Below are 21,493 nucleotides of genomic sequence, written 5' to 3'. Positions count from 1 at the left end.
TGGTCTATTGATAAATTAGAATGTGTCTTCCACATGAAACATTTTTTTATGTAAAATAAAATGAAAGTAAAAGCATATTTTTGTAATAAACATTTCTGACAAATTTGTTTTGAGGGAACTGAATATGCAATTATGCTTTTAATATTATTAATGATAACAATAAATTTTGGTCTTTAAATTACATTACCCATATACCAAACAACCTAGCTAGCTTGCTAGCAAATTGTCAACAGGCTGCTTAATTGTAACCAAGAATGTTAAGATTAGTTTAAGATTTGATTACAGCAGGGTTCTCTACTCTGGCCCTCGAGATCCACTTTCAACCTTAATCAAACACACCTGAACAAGCTAATCAAGATCCTCAGGAATACTAGAAAGATACAGGAAGGTGAGACTGACCAGAGTTTGAGCTAAACTGCAGGAAAGTGGATCTCAAGGGCCACAGTCGAGAACCCATGGATTACACTACCAACTAGTGATGGCAAAATGAGGCTTCCTGAACCACTGACACCTCGCAGCCCATTGCTTCAGCCAAAGGTTCATTACGCAAAGCTTTATTCAGCATTGCTCACTAGTGACACCTAGCTACTGTGCAAAGAAATAGCAGACAAATTAATTCATTTTGAACCAGATTAGTAAACAAAAATATTTATTTATTTTCTACTCACTGTTAAAGGATTAGTTCACCCCAAAATGAGAATTTCCTAATAATTTACTCACCCCAATGCCATCCAAGATATCCATGTCTTTCTTTCCTCAGTGGGAGAGAAATTATGTTTTTTGAGGAAAACATTTCTGGATTTTTCTTCTAACAATGGACTTCATTGGTTACCATCGTTTTTAAGTCGGCGCCGACGTGACCTTTCAACGTGATGACGTAGTTCCCTGTCCGTTTGTTGATCAGCTCAATCCATATATATCCAATCCAATCTATAAATTATAATTTTTGTTTGAAAATGACCCATCGTTTCGCTAGATAACAACCTATTCTTCAGCTGTGATTGCGTACAGCCCGTTTAAACACTTCAAAGAGTTTTGAAACTGCATTGATTTGGACTTAAAAACGATGGTAACCAATGAAGTCCATTGTTAGAAGAAAAATCCAGAAATGTTTTCCTCAAAAAACATCGATGTTCGATGGCATTGGGGTGAGTAAATTATTAGGAAATTTTAATTTTGGGGTGAACTAATCCTTTAATGTCTGTAACCTTTCATTTGCATTAATAAAAAGACATGGGCAGACATTTGTCCATTACCTGTGTATAATATAAAATATGTTTCTTTCTCTGTCTGAATTTACTTGTGCAGAGTCACACACACACACACACACACACACACACACACACACACACACACACACACACACACACAGTTAATTAAATATTCATAAATTGTTTGGATAGTGACCGTATGAACAACAAAAGTGACACTGTGTTGAGTGCAGTGCTTATGGTGGAGGGAGTGTAATAAACTAAACTGCAACAGAATAGTCTGGAAGGAAGGATTACAATAGATTTTTATTGAGAAACAGAATTATTTCAAGTGTTGTTGGGGTTTAGACGATTTCTCTTCTCGGACAAAATCTCTCCAGTCTTGGAAAAGATCCTTTCACAAGGAACAGAGGATGCAGGGGAACATAAAATGCCAGTGTCAGCTGGTATAAATGAGGACACTGATGCTTCTGTTGAGCCCAGACAGGGGAGGATCTCCTCTTTCTTGCTGGCTCCATTACCAGGAAAAAGGAAGAGGTCACAAAAAGCAAACAAATCCAAAAGTACAATCCAAATCAAAAAGCAATCCAGTCCAGATCCAAAAATCCAAAGTAATCCAAATAATCTTATCTAATTAATATAACAAGACTATAATATAGCTACTATAATTAATAATAACAATATACTTTAACTATTGTAACCTGATAATAATATATAGTATAATAATATACAGCCCTAACACATATATGATACAATAACGACAATGATGTCACAGGTCGGGGTGGAGCGCCAGCGGGCCGCCCACCCCTTCGCTTGCGTGCCGCCCCTGAGGAGCCGGCCGTGGGCACGAAGGAGACAGGCAGACACAGAATTCGAAATAAATATACTCTTTATTAAATAATAAAAACAATGTTAAAAGTCTCTTCAGTTCAGGTTATCTCTTCATGTATCTCTTCGCGTTCCTCAGCACCTTCGGACAGAGAGAGGAATGGACATAATCCACAGCTTCCGCATTCTCTTCAGCGCTCTCTTCGCGTTTCTCGGCACAGCATTAGCAGGCTCTTCAAGCATTAGCAGGCTCTTCACTGGACTCAGACAGAGGGAGGAATAGACACGTGTAACTCACAGCATTAGCCGGCTCTTCAAGCATTAGCAGGCTCTTCACTGGACTCAGACAGAGGGAGGAACAGACACGTGTAACTCACAGCATTAGCCGGCTCTTCAAGCGTTAGCAGGTTCTTCCAGCATTAGCAGGCTCTTCATTGAGCTCAGGCAGAGAGAGGAATGGACAGCTGTGATTGCGAGTGAACAGCAGAAATAATTCCCACACTCACATTTCCACCACACACTGTAAGGTTTCACTCGTGCTCATTTCCACAATAAAACTGCAACTCAACAGACCCACAGTGCACCAAGGCCTCCGCCCGCCATCCAGCCGAAGTTCTCTCTGGCTCCCTCATCTGTCTCTCTCGTCTGTCTCTCTCGTCTGTCTCTCTCTCGTCTTCTCTCTCCCGCGGCCTCCCGCCGCGACCGCGGCCGCTCACGTGCTGCGCCCTCACCTCTCATTCTCGTCGTGTCCCCCTCTGCTCGTGCCTCTCTCTCCCGAGGCCTCCCGCCGCGACCGCGACCGCGGCCACGGCCGCTCACGTGCTGCGCGTCACACCTCTGCTCCTCCTTGTGTGTTTTATCCTCTCAAAAAGGAGGAAGTCCCTACACCTGTCGCCAATCTGCCGTTTAGTTGTCATGACGACAAACACTCATACAGATCTGGAGCTGTTTGTCACCCTCGTGACAATGACAATGATGGTTATCTGACTCTCTGACACTACTACAACTGCTTCTACTACTCCTGCAACACCCACAAGGAGGCGCGAGTTTCGAACCCCCTTTTTCCGGAAGCGACACTCAGACCGAACCGATGACGTATCCACACAAACCAAGGCCTTGTTTGTCATTAGTCACGTGATTTTCACATTAACAGCACAAGCCTCTAATCTGGCACGCTCATTTTTTCTCTACACAAGCTCTAACGCCTCGGTTCAAATGTCACATCACTACTACCAACATCAAAGAAACATAAATGACACAATACATTACCGGTTTCTTCCTTTTCATTCTCAATTAGTCGCTGAGGTGCAGTTCTCTTGCGCACAGTTTTGCACTCTCGCTCCGTCGCCATGCTGCTGTCTTCTGAATGTGAACTATCGGATTCACTAACTCCAATATGGCGACGCGTCAATGCAACATTGTGTAGCGGGATGCAGTTGACTGGCTCATGCCTCCCTAAGTGACGCTTAATTTGCTGCAGCTGAGAGTGGTTCTGGGCAGTTAACTTTGAGCCAATCGCAAGGGCTACACCCCTTTATAAACCGGGACTTTTCTCTTGACAAATGATGTCACCGGTATGCGACTTGTCTTGTTTACCTGCCCAGCGACCTGATGTCTGCCTGGTTATCTGTCTACCGTAGCGCCGCAGGTATGGTTAGTTTCGTTTCTCATTCCACTCGTTAACTTTATAACGTGGGCTTATAGGGAATGTTTTGTGCTATAGAATCCCCAGTGCGGCAGCAGCCCTTTCACCAGCTGGGTGTGCACCCTGCGATCAGAGCTCAGGGCCTGTGACGCAACGCTGTTAATCATAGGTATGTTGCTATACTGAGTAATGGTTGAATGGTTAATGTGGGACATATTTGTAAATGGACATCCTGTGCATTTTAGGGAGTGCTATTTAACCGGGGGTGCGGCCGCCAGTTGGCTACATCGATGCTGAACATCTGCTGCTTTGCTTATACTCTTCATGTTACATGTTCACGGATTTACGTAGTACCCGACTGCCTTTTCACACTGGACCAAGGAGTATTGAACTCAATTATTAGCTCAAGTTAACAGGCGTCTGGCTAGCGTGTTACATCGTTGCCTGTTTAACACTGTTTGATCCTTCTTCCTGTCTTTGTTGTGAATCAGTGTTTGAGAGTGTTTAATGGACTGACACCATTTTGATTTTGTTTTGTGTTTATTTCTTTTAACTCTTGTATGGAGGCCTTTTCTTGCTGCTGATATCCAAGAGTATTGGCCTAATTGTGATTTTTCTTTTTGACCTTTTTATGTGATTTGTCCAGGTTTGATTATTTATTTTTGATTTATTGTGTGATTGAGTCTCTGTTCATATTGCTAACCTCAGTATGACCTTGGGCTTTAGAACGGGTGGCTTATTAGACATTGTGTATTGTAATTTTTGTGTAATTTCATTTAACTTCCATTGTCTGTCCATTGTCCAGGTGTTGAGAACTGCCAGTGGGAGCAGTGCCCCTTGCGGTGGCGGGTCCCTTGGTGTGCTGTGGTTCACCAAGTGTGGTCATTTCTCTTGCGGTGTGTGTGAAATTTGACACGTGTGATTGGGGTGTTTTTCATGGATGGTCATTGCACGAGTCACTAGCCTCCCACTGTTAAGATTTCGCCCTATTGTCCGCCTCTCTCGTGTGTGCGTTGCGAATAGTGAGTGGAGTGAATATTGAGTGTGTGTTTTGTTATTTGATTTGGTGTACAGTGCATGTTGTTTACTATGAAATCTCAATCATTGTTGGAGTGAAAATAAAAATTCTATTTTTGTACTGGACCACTGTCTCTGGCTATCCATCAACGAACTTGAGTGCCTGGTTAGAACAAAATAGTTAATTCTTTGGGTGTAAGTCCCATAGTGGCGTAGTCTGCAAACTGCTTGGGCCTAAGCCCTGAAATGTTTATCCTTTCATGCCACAATTGCATAAGCTACCGTCTCTGCACGTGAATTCCACATGAAGGACATGATTGGTAGCCTATATAGAAAATAATTCAAGCAGTACGTTACTTCCGAAGTTCAGGGGTCAAGTCAAACATGCCATTAATAACGGCATCATTAGGTTTAGAGTTGGTAGTAGATGGTAACTGTTGCCTGTAGTTATGGGACTTTCGAAGAAAATCCTCGCTCTCTGTAATCGCAGGGATAGAAAAGGGACTAAAAAAAATGATTGATTTTTTACAAAAACATAATCTAATGAAGTCAAGAATGACGTGTAACATCTGTAAGAAATCTCTGAAACTACAAAAGACATACACAATGGATATCAATGGCAAAAAAAGAAAAGAAACGCAATTTATTAAAATAATTTTAAAAACTCCTACACTAATGTTGAATGTTGGTGATTTTAGGGTATGTCGCAGAAGATCACATACTAGAAAATTAACAAAGAGCTGCAGAGCTGGATCGATATTCGAAAACAGCAGGACCAGCTTACAAAGCTGGATGACTTTTGTTTACCGGTATGTATTACAGTATTGCACCTTTTTTCGTATCACATATTTTAGTAATCATCATAAATTAGGTAATATTTGAAAGCATACAAATTCTAAATATATCCTGTGAAAACCATTTTGAAACTGGACGTTGTTACCATGGAAATGGTACTTTATATTCTAAAATTTAGGTTCCCTTTCGAAGGGAACTCGACACTACGTCATCGACGCTTTGGGGAACGCCTCAGGCGTGACAAGTGTCTGAAATCAAATATCAACTCACGGCAATCATGTTGACCGGCGACAGCCCCTGAATCATCAGCTTGAATGATTAACGCGCGACCTGGATGTATAAAAGGGAGCCTTGAAAACATGACAACATTCTTTCGTCTTCAGGGACTGTTTGTCTGTTTAAAAGAATATCGCTTTGAGGAGGCATTATGAAACGCGCAGAGAAGAAGGAGAATTTTCGCAAGTGTGCAGACCCATGCCCAAGATATTTGACGCCGGGTGACACACACGATCTGTGCGTTTTTTGCTTGGGAGAAGAGCACGCACGGGAGGCTCTCGAGAGCCACACAATAAATAATTATACCATTTTGACTAGACATTCAAAATGCAAAAAGATTTGTTTTTCCAAACAGTTTGGAGCAATTTGTTATATTTTTGTAATTTTTGTAACTTATTTGTAATTTTGAAATATAACATTAAAGAGTATATTTGATGTGATGAATTGCTCTGTCATTTATCAGATTTACCAATTGTTATAATTTCAATTTGGGCTGGTTAATTATGAACAATGGGTAAAATTGGGGGGCGGGGACATATGGGGGCGTGGCTTCATTAGGGCTCCTCCCCTAACCGCATGTCATCTCACTCCAAGCTTTTGGTAAAACTTGAGAGCCCTGGTATGTTCACTTTTTTTTTCTTTCAGGGACCAGATGCCACTGAGTCCTGCTGATTTCAACATTCACATGAGGTTCTGTATATAAACATGGTAAAGTGAAAATCAATTGGAACTGAAAGGTATGTACAATGTTTTTAGGAATGGCACAAAGTTCTCTGTCTTTGGATGATTGTTTTCAATAGTGTGCTTTATTGTCATTTGTTTTGTATCTTTGGATTATGTTGTGTTGTAAATAAATCCAAACAATCAAAAAGCCATTCTTTTCTAAATCTCCTCGTTCCTTGTGCAAGGTTGCTCAGAATGATAGGGCCTGATAGCTAATAGGGCCGTTAGGGGAGGGTCTTTGTCTTTCTCAGGTGTGAAAAGCTTACATATTAATGATGTGATCACACCTCCCGCATAAATCTTTCTCACACAAAACACGTCTTACAATTTTTAAATCAATATAATTTCTTATCTGAATGAGCAGTCAGGATGATTTTCACATAGTTTTGGAGCAAATATTCTAGGCTACGTGATACAATTTTCAAAAGTCTTGTGAAGAAATAATCAGTATGGGTTTCATGGCCTTATTTCAGTGAGAATTTTTTTTTGTATTTTCACAAACCACGCATAAATGTCATTATCTCAAAACTACAAACTTTTACATACATGCTGCTGATATATTATTGTAGCAGAGTTTGTGCTGAATACAGTGTAATCAGACTTTAGCCATGAAAATGTCACAAGTAACAGAAATAAGCACAAATGTCAGAGCATGTCAGAACACCTCCAGGACCAGAAGCGCTAATTTTTATTGCAAAAAATTAACTGGTTGGAAACCCGGCTAGTGACTGAATACATTTATACGATAAACTGATTGACAACCTAGGGAGCGAAATGAGACGCAACTTTTCTGTTATTCATGTGTGGAGGCGCTTAACTCATAAATATAACGGTGCAGCCTTATGACGTAATATCAACACACAAATAAAAGTTCTGTTACACGCTTAAAAAATCATAGAAATTAGAATACAGAAAACACATTGAAACGAGATAAAAAAATAAGGATTCATTTATATGTAAATGTACCAACTACCGAGCATTTGTGATTTTCTCAATCAAGGATAAAGTCAAGTGAAAAAAAGATTGGAAATGTTTAATTATTTCAAACTCATTCAACATTTGTAGATCAAAATCAAATGTGAGGTTTAATATATTACCTAAAATGGAATCCTTATCACAATAGATCCATCTCATTCCATCTCAGTTTTCCCCAGAATATAATGTCAATAAATAAATTAAAATGCATTAAATAATAAAGGCCTGTAAAGGATTACTGTGACCGTCTGAACGCAAAACTTACATACAAATATTTTAAAATAATTTCATCTAAATGATAATGAAATCTGGTTAACATGTCCCTGGATTATCTTAATTAAAATTAGATTTCCTTTATTGAAATTTGATTTACAAAAATAGTTTTACCCCACATAAATCCTGCTATGAAATAATAGATAGCTGAAAAGTAGCAAGTCCTTCTTCTATTAGGATTAGATGGAAATGAACATATGGTCTGCCTTTGATCTTATCGGTAATGTCTAATTTATTTGTTGAAACTTGGAAGCCATGTAAAGAACATATTTTTATTTTCCATTAAACAACATTCAATATAATACAATATTTGGCTCTACAGTCTATTCTGATTCATCAAAACAGTTTCACTGATGATCCAATATAAACAGTAAACCCAGGATAGAGCGGTTGAGTGAATGTGGTCTGGACTGTGTGTATGAGGCTCAGTGTGTCAGAGACGCTGTAGAAGGACAGAGTTCCTGCACTGTGATCCACATACACTCCTATTCTCCTGTGATCCACACACACTCCTGTCATACTGTGATACACACACACTCCTGTTCCATGGCTGATGGGCTTTACAGGGAGTTTAGTCTCCATGTTATTGTGTCTGAATGAGTAACTGGAGGAAGAGCAGAACAAACTCCAGGACTGGTCATTACGTCCAAACCAACACTCATTAACTGATCCCTTCCTGCTGATGCTCTTATATGACACTGATATATATACAGCACCAAGCACATCTCCACTCCACTCAATCTCCCAGTAACAGCGTCCACACACACTCTCTCTACACAACACCTGCTCATAATGATCAAATCTGTCTGGATGATCAGGATACGGCTGGACTGTGTTAGTGTTAGTAATCACTCTGTTCTCCTCAGACAGACGGAGGCGTTTATTCACTGTGTTCAGATCCAGAGTGAACTGATGAGAATCTGATGGAGAGAAAACACGTCAGAATAAGGAATTATGAATCTGTCTGACCTTTTAATATATCTGAACTCTTCATGTTCAAAAAATCAGCAGGGTCTCGGTACAGTTTACCAGATAACCTGTGCAAAATATCATTTACATGATCAACTCTATATCTCCTCTGTCATGTTTCTTTCATCTTCTACAGGAAGAACATGAACACACACAGTGAATTTTTCTGCTTGTTTTCTTAGTGACTTACATTGTAGGAAGTTGTTCCTGGTCCTCGTCTTGGGAACAATGTTGGTGGAAGTGACTGTGGAAATCAACAGACATGAAGAGTGTAATTATCATGTGAAGAGAAAATGATCCCTGCATCCGTTCTTAGGACATTTCTAATATGATCTTCTACATGATATGAGATGATGGAGGATCCTTTCTGAGAGCAGAATCTCCAGGACTTTACCTCTGTCAGAGAACAACTTCTCTTTGCAGAAATCCTCCAGTTTGTCTCTCAGCTGAAGGACAGATTCTCTCACGCCATCAAAAGTGGAGAGAGGACTGAAGGGATTGTCATTTCCGTCTGTAGATTCAGGAGGAGCTGAGAGAGACTGGAAACTCTACAGAAAACAGAAATCAAAGCTCATCACCTCCACACTTCATCAATAACCTGCACTACTGTCAGATTTGTGTGGCTCTAGTTGATCTTTAGGATACTAAAACAATTTTAACATAAATATTTAATTGATTTGCAAGAGATTAACTTATCAACTAATAACATATTAATCATCTTTTATTAATCATTTATGAACGTACAGTCATGTTTTGTAAATGATTTGTTCAACATTAACTAATAACTTAAATTGAACGTTATTATAAAGTGTTACCCATTATCAAAATCAAATGCATCAGTCATCATCTCCGCTGTAATGCGTAAACTGAAATTATAAATTTATAGAGCAAGGTGTCACAGTATAGTCAAAAAAGGAAAGGAGGTGAGGATCTAATTGCAGCACAGGACACAGGTACTAAACACAGCAACAGAAACGTAACTAGTTTTTGTTTATGGATTCCCTGGCTCCACCTCTGGCCACCTCTGGAACTGGGGGCTCGGAAAACATAGCCAGATCCGGTGGGAGCAAAGACGAAGGAGGAACCGGAGGGAAACAGGCTGGACGGGACCAGCGAAGACAAAGGAGCCAGGAGGGCCAGGGAATGTGTAGGTCAATGAGTGCTAGCTCCGGGACAACCCTATTAGGAATCCTCCTCCTCTTCACCCACTGTGAAGGGGGAACCACAGCTGGAGAGTACCAGCTCCACATACTCACAGATTATCTCTTGAGGGCCATCCCCAGGCACGCCTCTGTCTGTTCTTTGAGGCCGGCATGATATAAGGCGCACAGGGAGTCATCTGAGCAGTGCGCCATGCGATCTAGACGGAGATCATGGGTGTGATCCTCAAGGGAACTATGAATTATGAAAATGCAAATCCATTTTATCAGGTTTGAAGATCACCTGAACAGGGGTGTGATTCTTCCGGATAAATCCGGAAATCCAGCTTTTCTGACCTGAAAATTATGTTCTCGTGAATCATGCAAATCCGCTTTTGCACGCGCATGGCACGGGTCTGGTATTGGTAAACATAAAGACCGCTCACCGCTGTCAATGTTTTTTGATTCATGTCACTCCGTAAGTTGTCCATTCATTTGTCACGATGGAACTTCATTCAAAGCAGAGCTCCACCAAAGAGCCTGCACTCGTTGCGGAAGGTTATCTAAAGTGTGCTAAGAAATTTGGACAATTGGGGCGAACTATTTCTTTTCTTAGCTGAAGCCGACAACGGGACAAAATAAATGTAAAGAGAGACATAGTGGAGTTTCTATTTTCGTTTTGACAAGTATAATAAATTCTGTGGTCTACCCCTTACATGACCTGGCAAGTGACATTATTCTAAAACCCATAAGAATAACTCCCCCGACATGGTTAGAAAATACTGCCTCTAGAGCTGCACAACGAAAAAAAGTCATAGCATGATCTGAATAGCCTACGGAAGCCCTGAACCGCTATGAAAAAAAAAGAATTATTCTAGCATTTCGAGATTTAAGTCGAAACATTTTGAGATTAAAGTCAAAACATTTCGAGAATAGAGCTTTCGCCGCATCATGGTAGGTGCGCCATATATTTTCCTGCTTTTTTGTCCTTTACCAATCACACCTATGCCTGAAGCAACGTTGGTGAACATAACTCAAAATTGGTTCCATCAATTTCACCATGATGTAAGAAATCAGAAGAAATTTCAGATCAGAAGATAAAAAGTTCAAAAGGAAGTTTTGACCTGTTCGTTGCACTTGTGGAGTTTGGTAGCTGAATAGTGTATCTCCCAGAAGAAAGAGCTCAGAACATGTTTCCTAAGAGATTTCCAGAGCTGAAATGCATTTATAAGTGTCGTCTATTTTAAAGCAAGATGATCAGATGAGAACAATTATATAACACAACACACAGAATTCCCGACAACATTGCAGTCTCATGCTCAAGTCCACTATGGCCTTGTTTACACTGTCAGTGAAATGTGACCCAATTCCGATTTTTTGCTTATATGTGACTCGGATGTGTTCTATGACAGTGTAAACAGGAAAAAAATGCATGCATTCAGATATTTCGAGATCGGTTTCAGGCCTCATTCATATGTGGAAATAAATCAGATATAAATCATATGTGTGCCAATGCGACTGTCATGTAAACAGGCAGATCAGATTTTCTGAGGCATTAGGCAACGTATCCACGGTTTAATGATGAGAGCAACCCCAAAGCGCATCTGCAAAGGGACATATTGCCCGACGAAACGTTGTGTCGTCATAGGAGATGAATGTGGACACACGGTGACACAACATATCAAAGGTTGGCTTGCTCATCCTAAAATTTTGGAGCCTGCCACGATCACATGAAAGTGCGTATCTATAGCACAAATTTTATTTCTCGTGCCATTTATGCCAAAAATAGTTTTTGCGTGCATATGATATGCACTTTATGGCATACCCAAGGGATTTACAGTGCGTATCACATCACATCATATTAAAAACTATTTTTGGCATATAAATGGCACAAGAAATAAAATGAGTGGTATAGATACACACTTTCATGAGATCGCGTTGTAGGCCTATGTTCCCACCAGTCGTGAGATTTCTCTCGCACACAATAACTGAAGCATATGCGCAGGCTGCAATGATGGCCCTTTTCGTCCTCCTCTGCCTCAAAATCATGGTGATGTTTGGCGAACTTCGCATATATCGCAAAGCTAGCATCAAGCATATTTCGTGTCTGTCCATCTGTGCAAAAAAAAACCTTTAAAGGTCCCGTTCTTCGTGATCCCATGTTTCAAACTTTAGTTAGTGTGTAATGTTGTTGTTAGAGTATAAATAATATCTGTAAAATTATAAAGCTCAAAGTTCAATGCCAAGCGAGATATTTTATTTAACAGAAGTTGACTACAAAAAACGGCTGGATTGGACTACACCCCTCTACTTCCTTCTTTAGTGATGTCACTAGAACCGTAACCTCCGCCCACAGGAACATAGGCGTATTGATGGCGAAATGTCAACAGACGTGGTTGATGTTTATCTATAATCGGATACCGCAAAAGTTTAATTCGAAGTTGTTAGTTTGCTCTGTCCTTTTCACCACGGACTGTTTTTCTAACCTGGGATAATATCAAGCAGGCTTCTCTCAGCGTTTCATACTGACGAAGGGTGCAATTTCATCTATATTCCAGCAAGCGGTAAGTAGTGATTTACTATGGAAGTAGCGATCAACTTCACATCGTTTCTCTTAGTAGGATGAAAATAATCTTACTTAAACTGTGATTAATATACAGAAAGCGATCAAAGAACAATCCCTTTCCAATCGCCCAAGCTGTCAATCACACAGCGCGAGTTTATCTGGTCACTTGCCAAAACTCGTTATGAAATCAATGACGCTGTTACACTGCACAACGAATCTCTTACTGTATTTATATGCCTCATGTTTGCATTGGTGAAATCATTAGTGAGTGCAGAAACTGCGTTGCAATGATAAGATCTTTCACGCGATCAACAGACTGTCATCTGCTCAATGCTCATAACTGCAACCTTTTATGTGATGGGAATAGATCTAAATACTTAAAAAACTTCTCATGATTCGTTAATCCCGATAGCTGTAATAGTAAAAACGTATAATAGCTGTAATAGTAAAAGTTTTCCAGATAGTTCCACATGTAATGCCAGATATTTCATATGCAAGCATGTCAGCCAATCACAGAGGGCGTTTACACTGAAGTCTCACAGCAGACACGCCCCTTCAAACAGAGTGTTCAAATCAGGGGATGAAATCAGGCTAGGAAATATGCCTTTTATTTATAAATTATAACAATTTTTGATCTAAAAAACATACTAACATTATAAGGGCACCCCTGGAAACATTATAAAATAATAAAAATAATCCATGGAATGGGACCTTTAAGTATGCGTGATGTAAACACATGAATCGGATATGGGTCACAATTGAAAGAATGTGTAAACGTACAGTCAAAAAAATCGGATATAGGCAACAAATCAGAACTGGGCATCAAGACCTGCAGTGTAAACGAGGCCTATGAGCCTGTTCTTCTAGATCTCTGTTACCTGCAGGAACTGGATGTGATCCTGTGTGTGTGAAAGCTGCTCCAGCTCAGCGTCTCTCCTCCTCAGATCATTGATCTCCTGCTCCAGTCGCTCCAGTCGTCCTTCAGCTCGACTCACTGCAGTCTTTTCCTGATCTCTGATCCGCTGTGTCGCCTCAGAGCGGCTTCTCTCAATGGAGCGGATGAGCTCAGTGAAGATCCTCTCACTGTCCTCCACTGCTGTCTGTGCAGAGCGCTGTTAGGACACACATCACAATCACACAGTGAGCTTCAGTGAGTCCTGACTGAGACTTCTCAAACTTCTCTTCTTCTCCAGACTCACCTTATGAGATGCCACAGCCTCTCTCAGCTGCTGAAGATCTTTCTCTCTCTGCTGGATCCTCTGCTGGAACGACCTCTGCGTCTCCTTCAGCTGTTTCTGCACCACGAACAATGTCAGTTTATACTACTTTCACTATATCATCATGTGATTTTTAATGAAAAGGTTTGTGTTGATAAATATGTTGAAGGTGCATTTTTAGTTACCATATTTTCTGTTAAGTACAATGCAGAGCACAAATTAATTGAATTTAATTTAAATATCTTTAATGTCCCCAAGGGGCAATTTGGTTCACAACAAGTAGCCAACCCATACACATTCGCACAAAAAATGAGCAGGATGAGCATTCGCTCGTTCTCGTGCACTCTGTCTTGTTGTATAGGCATGCGGTTTCGAGTTCGCTCTGGCCGTACGCTCTTCTGTCTGCGTGTGGTGTTGTGTTCTGTGTAGCACGCGATTTATGTTTAAAATCATCATGTTAAAAGTTAAATCCAGTAACAGTAGAATAAATATCCAATGGCTGCAGGTTCAAACTCATTAAAGGGATGATAGATTAGTTTCCACCATTGTATATGAATTTACATGAAGCATAAGGCCTCTTTCACACTGCAAGCATGAGTATCATAAAAGTGAAACTGACAAATCTGTAAAGCCTCACACTGAGTGTTTCTGCTGTGTAACAGTATTTAATAACAGGCTTATTTAGTAAGGGGCATCCCATTTCCATCAGTTTATTTTAGTTCACATTTCATTTGAGCCATTCAAGTTTATTTTAAAAACACAGAACTGAAGCCAAAACCTTAAGTAAAGCTATAAATGACTGAGCTCATATGGACTGAGACAGATTTACTGAAAAGAAAGTGTTTTTGTCTGTCGTTGCAATTAACTTGTGTTATTCTTGACAGAGATATATTTTGTCAAACAACCGGTGAATATTTTACATTATTTTATGTTAACTAATCAAAGTCTGTTTTACAAAAGTTTGTGGTGGTAAATATGTTTACGGTGCATTTTCACCATATTTTCTGTTAAGTTCAATGCGGAGCACAGATACGCTCAGCAGTGAATGTCCACTTGCAGCTTCTGTTCACTTCTGCTGATGTCTGCAGTGTGAATGATGTTACCTGATCAAATGGGTGCCCATATAAATAATGCCAACTTTATTTCATCAGTGTCTAGTTTAAAGTGCATACCTGTTTCTCTGTCCTCTGAGCTGCAGCTGATATAGTGTCGTGGTTTTTATGTTCATCCATCGTACACAGCACACATATACACTTCTGGTCAGTGTTGCAGAAAACCTCAAGGAGCTTGTTGTGTTTCTGGCAGATCATCTCCTGCAGTCGTCCAGTGGCATCTGTCAGATTGTGTCTCTTTCTTTTAAAGAAACTCTCGTGTTGTTCAAGGTGATTCTGACAGTAAGAGTTCAGACACCCCAGACAGGACTTGACGGCTTTGCGTTTTCTTCCAGTACAGACGTCACACTGCACATCTCCAGCTCCAGCGTAACAGTCAGTAGGAGGTTTAGTCTTCTTCAGTTTCTCCACCACTTCAGCCAGCATGGTGTTTTTAGCTAAAGCAGGTCTTGGCCTGAAGGTCTGTCTGCACTGAGGGCAGCTGTAGACTCTCTTCTGATCCTCCTGATCCCAGCGGCCTGTAATACAGCTCTTACAGTAACTGTGTCCACAGGGAATGGTCACTGGATCCTTCAGGAGATCCAGACACACTGAACACAGGAACTCATCCTGAGAAAACCTTTCTTCTGCCATTTTATTGCATGAACACAGACACAACCACACAACAGCTCAACTTCACTTCAGTTTCAATTTCTCTGAACAGAAGAGTTTCCTGTTTCCTGGTTCTGTGTTTGAGTGATGTGTGAAAAACATGTGTCTGCAAATCTGTAAAGCAGGTTCCTCACTCCTGGTGTAGTGGGTTTCTGTCTGCGTTGTTTTCTTTTTAAAAGAAGAGATCCCACACGATGATGCAGTTATCATGCGATTTACTCTCGGCTTCTCTCAGTTTCTTTGTCAAAATATAACAGACCCCATCAGACACTTGTAACAAGGAGAATCTCTGGTCCATGCCTCTCATTGCTATGACATCCCATGAAAGAGAGAGGGAGCCCGGAAATTACAGTACATCAGCTTTACCCACGACATACAATCAAACCAAAAAATTGACACCTTCAACATTTCTCACATTATCAGAGTTTATTTCCTATCGTTTAGAATAAAATATGACAAGAACTTACAGTTATCAAATCAGTTGATATTTCCCTGGTTTTGGCCATCCTTCTGTCAGATGTCTCACAAATTAATTAGGTTGAATAGCTGTCAACTGTTAAATTTAAGTACACAATTAGATAATACCAATTTAGGTCAACCAATTACCAAACAATGCTTAATTTTGTCCAGTCTGTGGTGTAAAAAGGTTGCATTAGCAATTAAAGAAAAAACACTTGAGCGTCTGAATCATTTTTGGCCCCAAATTTTTATAGATTTTACTCGTGGTCCTCTATATGAAGAATTTTTGGGAATAATATGTCATATTTTACTTTATTTTGCTATCCTCCTTACATAAATTAACTATAGATTCATACACCCACTAGTATAAAAAAGGAGATATATATATATATGGTCGGGATGTTCGAGGTGGAACGAGGTGAAGAGAGTGGGATCAAGTACATTGTCCTGAGGGATCCAGGAAATGCTCTTCTAGACCATACCCCTCCCAGTCATTGAGGTACTCCAGGCTGCGTCCCCGTCGTCGAGAGTCGAGGATGCCCCGTACCTGATAGATGGGTTCTTCTTCGACGAGCTCGGGAGGAGGCACCACTTCTTCACCCGAGTCTGTGGAGGAAGGTAACACAGGGTCAGTGAAAGGCATGAGAAGGGACACATGGAATGATGGAGAAATGCAAAGATTTGGGGGTAGGTTTAACCGGTAGGTGACTTTGTTGATCTCCCTCTGGATGGTATATGGGCCTAGGTAGCGGGGACTCTTACGACAGTTGTAGATGGATGTCCCGGGTTGATAACCACACCCGCTGCCCTGGATGGTATTGGAGTATGTTGGCTCTTCGGGTGTCTACGTACTGCCTGCTGTAGATGGACATGAGCTGAGTCCCACACCCTCTCTCTCTGCTGGAACCAGTGATCAACAGCTGGGACATCTGATGGTTCCCCAGACCAGGGGAACAATGGTGGTTGATAGCCTAGAATACATTGAAAAGGGGTTACATCGGCAATTGACTGACGGAGAGAGTTTTGGGCATATTCAGCCCAGGGTAGAAACTGGTTCCAGCAGTTCTGATTTTGGTGGCAATATGACCTCAGGTACCTCCTGATTTCCTGTACCTTGCGCTCAGTCTGGCCGTTGGATTGAGGGTGGCTGAGGCATCCACCTCAATGACGAATGGAAGGTTGGGGTTTGGGTGAGTGAGGATAGGAGCGGAGTGGTGCTGAACGCTTTTCGTAGGTGGTTGAAAGCTTCCGTGGCTGATGGTATCCAGGACAGAGACTTGTGTTGGCAGTGTGTGTACACAACCACCCTATAACATTAAAAATCCACCCAGTGCTTTTTTTTTAAACCCCATAAATCATAAGCACTGTCTCAGAACAACCTGTTCTCATATTCGGGGCAATGTGACATACTTTTGCACAAGCCCGTCCACGACTGTTGACAGACACTGCCGTTGTAGCATAGACCCACCTTGAGTGAGCTTTACACAGTCCGCCATTGTTTCGACGCCGGAGCAACTGTACACAAGAATCTCTCCTCACCCACTGAAAATGCATAAAGTCTGTATATATTTGTATACTGTTAGTTGTAACAAGTGTTTTTTTTTTGTACTTCGCTGTGTATATTAATGATAATGAAAGAGAGAGAGAGAGAGTTTATGGATAAGACTTAAATGCGCACTTCTTATACTGTTTATTCAGCTCTTACAGTGATTTTCTGGAGTAAAACTGACGCTTCATCTTTTGTGTGATATACAATAAACTTCATTAAACTTCAGTAAATTTTTGGCAAATTCTACAACATGCTTGTACTAAATGTGGATAAAAGCAAGATGAAAAGTCATAACCGTAATTAAAATAAACTATACCTGTTCTATCTCCATACAGCATATATTCTCTGGCTCTGTAGGCATTATTGTCTGACTCTGAGTTGAAATGAACATCTCTATTGAGAGTTACTGTTTTGATATTATCATTCTGTGAGGGATTGTCCTGCCACTGAGGCCCCGTTTACACGTACATGGTTATTTTGAAAAACAGAGACATTTCCCTTCGTTTGCGCCCTTCGTTTACACGCAAACGGAGGATTCGCCAATGAAACCGATTCTTTCTAAAAACTCCGGACAGAGTGGAGAATTTGAAAATCTTCGTTTGCACGTTTGCATGTAAACAGAGAAAAACGGAGTTTTAGGTAGCGACGTCAATGAATGTGACTATTTTCGGGATTCTGATTGGCTAAGGTGGGCTTGAGTTTCTCGATACACTGCCACCTACAGGTTTGGCATGCTCTTGACAGCATATACACAGGTTCGTGTGCACGATGTTATTTTTGAAAACGAAGAGGGGTGAAATGTCCGTTTATGAAAATAGCCACCCACGTGTAAACGTAGCCTGAGTGTGAGCTCCTGAAGCTCCGCCCTCTGTGCTGGCAGCAGCAGCTCATTTGCATTTAAAGGGATACACACTAAAACTGCGTGTTTTTCTCAGCCCCCAAAAGTGACAATTTAAACATGGTGTAAAAAATTATCTGTTGGGTATTTTGAGCTAAAACTTCACATACACACTCTTATTAAGACTTAAGACTTATTTTACATCTTGTGAAAAGGGGCATAATAGGTGCCTTATTCAAGCACTTTTTAAAAATCTACAAATGATTTAAAAATAAATTATACAAATTAAAGGGATACTCCACTTTAAAATGAAAATTCTGTCATCATATACTCACCCTCATGTTGTTTCAAACCTGTATGAATTTCTTTCTTCTGCTGAACAGGAAGGAAGATATTTAGAAGAATGTCAGTAACCAGACAGTTTCTGGTCTCAGTGACTTCCATAGTAGGAAAAAAATATACTATGGAAGTCAATGAGACCAGAAACTCTACTTCGTAGAGGCAGACTCGTCTTCGCCTCTACGTCGTGCATTAAAATCCTTTAATGCATGGCTAGCCGTGGATTATCCCTTACATAATGCCTTATAAACAACCTTATTATATGTTGTGTCATCTTATAAATAATCATAACAGGTACAATACATTATAATGCTTACCTATTTGTGATTATAACTTTTAAGAGTACAATGCATTACAACACCAGATGAAGCCTGTATTTATAATACATCATAAGGGTATTCTTAGTGCATTATAATTCACACATAATGCTTTATAAACAACCTTATAATGTGTTGTATCATCTCATGAATAATCAACATAATAAAACCTGTTTGTGGTTATAACTATTAATAATTTGATGATATATAACACACAATGAAAATATTTTTATCCACTTAAATTATTCATGTATCTGACTCAGAGTATTCCATTTATTATGTCTGTTGTATTGTTAAATAAAGCATCAAAAACAGTCAGATAGTATTTCAACATATCAGCGGGAGATTTACGGACACATATTATACTCTCTCATGCCGTTACAGATACACATAACGCATGTGTATTTCCCTCATATTAAATATAAAACGCATGTGTAGACTGATATGTTTCTAATGTCTGGACTATTTTGTTAAGGGAGTATGGATATATAAACAGACTTTTCAATGTATTAGTATTAAATGCATTTTCTGATAATTTTTTATTTAAAGTTTATACTGCAAATGTCACGTCCATAACGCTGGAATTGCCCAATTTTAAAGAATTTATCCTCAACTATTTTTTTGGTGTAGGTCTACATATTTTATAATGTTAACTTCAAATAAATAGTGATTTAAATATGTGGTAGCATTGGATCTGGTAGGGGAAGTTGGAAGGTGTGTGTCGCGATTCTGCCTTCTCACACAGGATCGTGGAACTGAGTGTTGTGATTTCAGTTTCATATATTGCATATCGTTACATCTCTACATCTTTAGATCTCACTCCACTGTTATGGTGGGCATTTCATTAGATTTACTCACTAACATTGTTGTGGAAACACAATAAGAATGGAAACTAAAATATGGTAGTATCGCGCTACAGCGCACATTCTAGCCCACAGCTGCAGTTCTGGCGCGACAGTCCCAATACTGTAAAACTCGACATACATTCACATCACATGTTAACGCAGCGGTAGAGTTACACTCACAGGACACTGCACTTATTCACAATCACAAAGGTTCATTATTTGCTTGTGCTTTAAATCTTTGCCGGTTAAACATTTCATTGCCGTTCTGTTCTGACATGATGCACTTTTTCTGAGCCCGTACACCCAAAGCGACAACATCCATTAGTCTTGTGGACACATATTTAGTATGTGTTTTGTGGCCTTATTTCAGAAACTTTAATTTTTTGTTTTTTTTCAATAACCATGCATAAACATTATTCTCTCAAAAATACAAACATGTACACATACACAAACACGCTCACATATTATGGTAGCCCTGTTTGAGCTAAATAGCCATTTATATGTTTATAAGCAACTGAAAAAAGCACAAATGTCAGGGCATGTCAGAACATCTCAAGGACCCCAAAAACACCTTAGACACCCCAGAGGGTTAAACGAATCAATGTACATTTCTGTTAGAGGTTCTAAAATAAATGTACTTGTTTTTTTGTAGAACTCCGGGCCAAAACCATCAGAGCCCGGGGCCCTACCACCTTTCAAAGACTTAATTGCCTCTAGCACTTCGTTTGAGATGGGCTTATTCAGGTCTGCCTGTTGCTCCTCAGATAGGCTAGGGAGTTTAATTCGGTTTAAAAAAGAATTATATGAATCAACTGAGACACTAGTCTCTAACGAGTACAACTTCTGATAAAACTGTCTCATAATAGTGTTAATTTGTTTAGAATCTTGAGTTGACCTACCCTTGCCATCTTTGAGTGAAGCCAGTCGTGCTAGTAAACGGCCTGGCTTATTGCTGTATTCGTAAAGCCTCTGCCCTGCAGACAGCATTGAGGTCTCCGCCTTCCTAGTTAAGATTTGCTTTAAGGCTGAGCGAGTTGCATCTAATTCTTTCGAATTAGAACAATGTTGGTGAAAGTGACTGTGGAAATCAACAGATATGAAGAGTGTGATTATCATGTCAAGAGAAAATTATCCCTGAATTCGTTCCTAAGACATTTCTAATATGATGTTCTACGTGATATAAGATGATGGAGGGTCATTTCTGAGAGCTGATTAATCTCCAGGACTTAACCTCTGTCAGAGATCTTCTTCAGCTCCTCTGTGCAGAAATCCTCCAGTTTGTCTCTCAGCTGATGGACAGATTCTCTCACGCCATCAAAGGAGGAGAGAGGACTGAAGGGATTGTCATTTACATCTGTAGATTCAGGAGGAGCTGAGAGAGACTGGAAACTCTACAGAAAACAGAAATGAGATCTTCGCAGGATTTGTTGAAACAGCTTTTACCTTTGACGGCAGAAAAAAAGGTCCTGCCGAATGAAGACTTTCTGTCCATTCACCTCCAGGCAGTGCTTGGCCTTTATAGCAGACATTATGCAATGCTTATCTGTAAAATTATGCCGATTAAACTGATTAGTTCAATCAGCACTGGTCTCTGTCTGTCACCCCTCTGTGGACCTAGGCTTCTGGACGCATTGTCAATTTTAAAGTGTTTCCTGTTTCCAGCTCAAGCACTTTTGGTAACCATGATGTGAAGAATACAGTGGCCTGAGAACCAGCCCTAGAATTCTTATATTTTCTCGCCTTGACCTG

At 40.2% G+C, this 21,493-nt stretch overlaps 2 protein-coding genes across 2 annotated transcripts in view; one reads left to right on the top strand and one right to left on the bottom strand.

The window, feature by feature from the left end:
• LOC308689607 (protein NLRC3-like) overlaps nucleotides 1-21,493 on the top strand; it is a gene marked incomplete at both ends in the record, with an annotated part of 270,187 nt that overhangs the window by 59,303 nt on the left and 189,391 nt on the right. The gene's annotated exons all lie outside the window — the stretch shown is intronic.
• On the bottom strand, nucleotides 7,152-15,710 carry LOC308689614 (tripartite motif-containing protein 16-like). Its single transcript, XM_081363428.1, has 6 exons — nucleotides 14,807-15,710; nucleotides 13,617-13,712; nucleotides 13,296-13,529; nucleotides 9,107-9,260; nucleotides 8,903-8,956; nucleotides 7,152-8,663 (listed from the first exon to the last, which is right to left on the bottom strand). The coding sequence occupies exons 1-6, from the start codon at nucleotides 15,377-15,379 to the stop codon at nucleotides 8,080-8,082; spliced, it is 1,695 nt and encodes a 564-aa protein (XP_081219554.1). The 5' UTR covers nucleotides 15,380-15,710; the 3' UTR covers nucleotides 7,152-8,079.

Source organism: Scardinius erythrophthalmus (assembly GCF_964197995.2).
Source record: "Scardinius erythrophthalmus genome assembly, chromosome: 4".
NCBI classification, from domain to species: Eukaryota; Metazoa; Chordata; class Actinopteri; order Cypriniformes; family Leuciscidae; genus Scardinius; species Scardinius erythrophthalmus.
Note: the sequence above shows the minus strand (reverse complement) of the source record. Positions and strands in the feature narration are given on the sequence as shown.

What these genes read in the sequence shown, in the direction of transcription:
- LOC308689614 (XM_081363428.1), bottom strand. Translation starts at nt 15,379, where the DNA reads ATGGCAGAAGAAAGGTTTTCTCAGGATGAGTTCCTGTGTTCAGTGTGT. An exon ending in ATCACATCCAGTTCCTGCAG is followed by an intron (nt 9,261 to 13,295) that starts GTAACAGAGATC and finishes TGTTTTCTGTAG; the next exon opens with AGTTTCCAGTCTCTCTCAGC. An exon ending in CAGGAACAACTTCCTACAAT is followed by an intron (nt 8,664 to 8,902) that starts GTAAGTCACTAA and finishes TCTCTCCATCAG; the next exon opens with ATTCTCATCAGTTCACTCTG.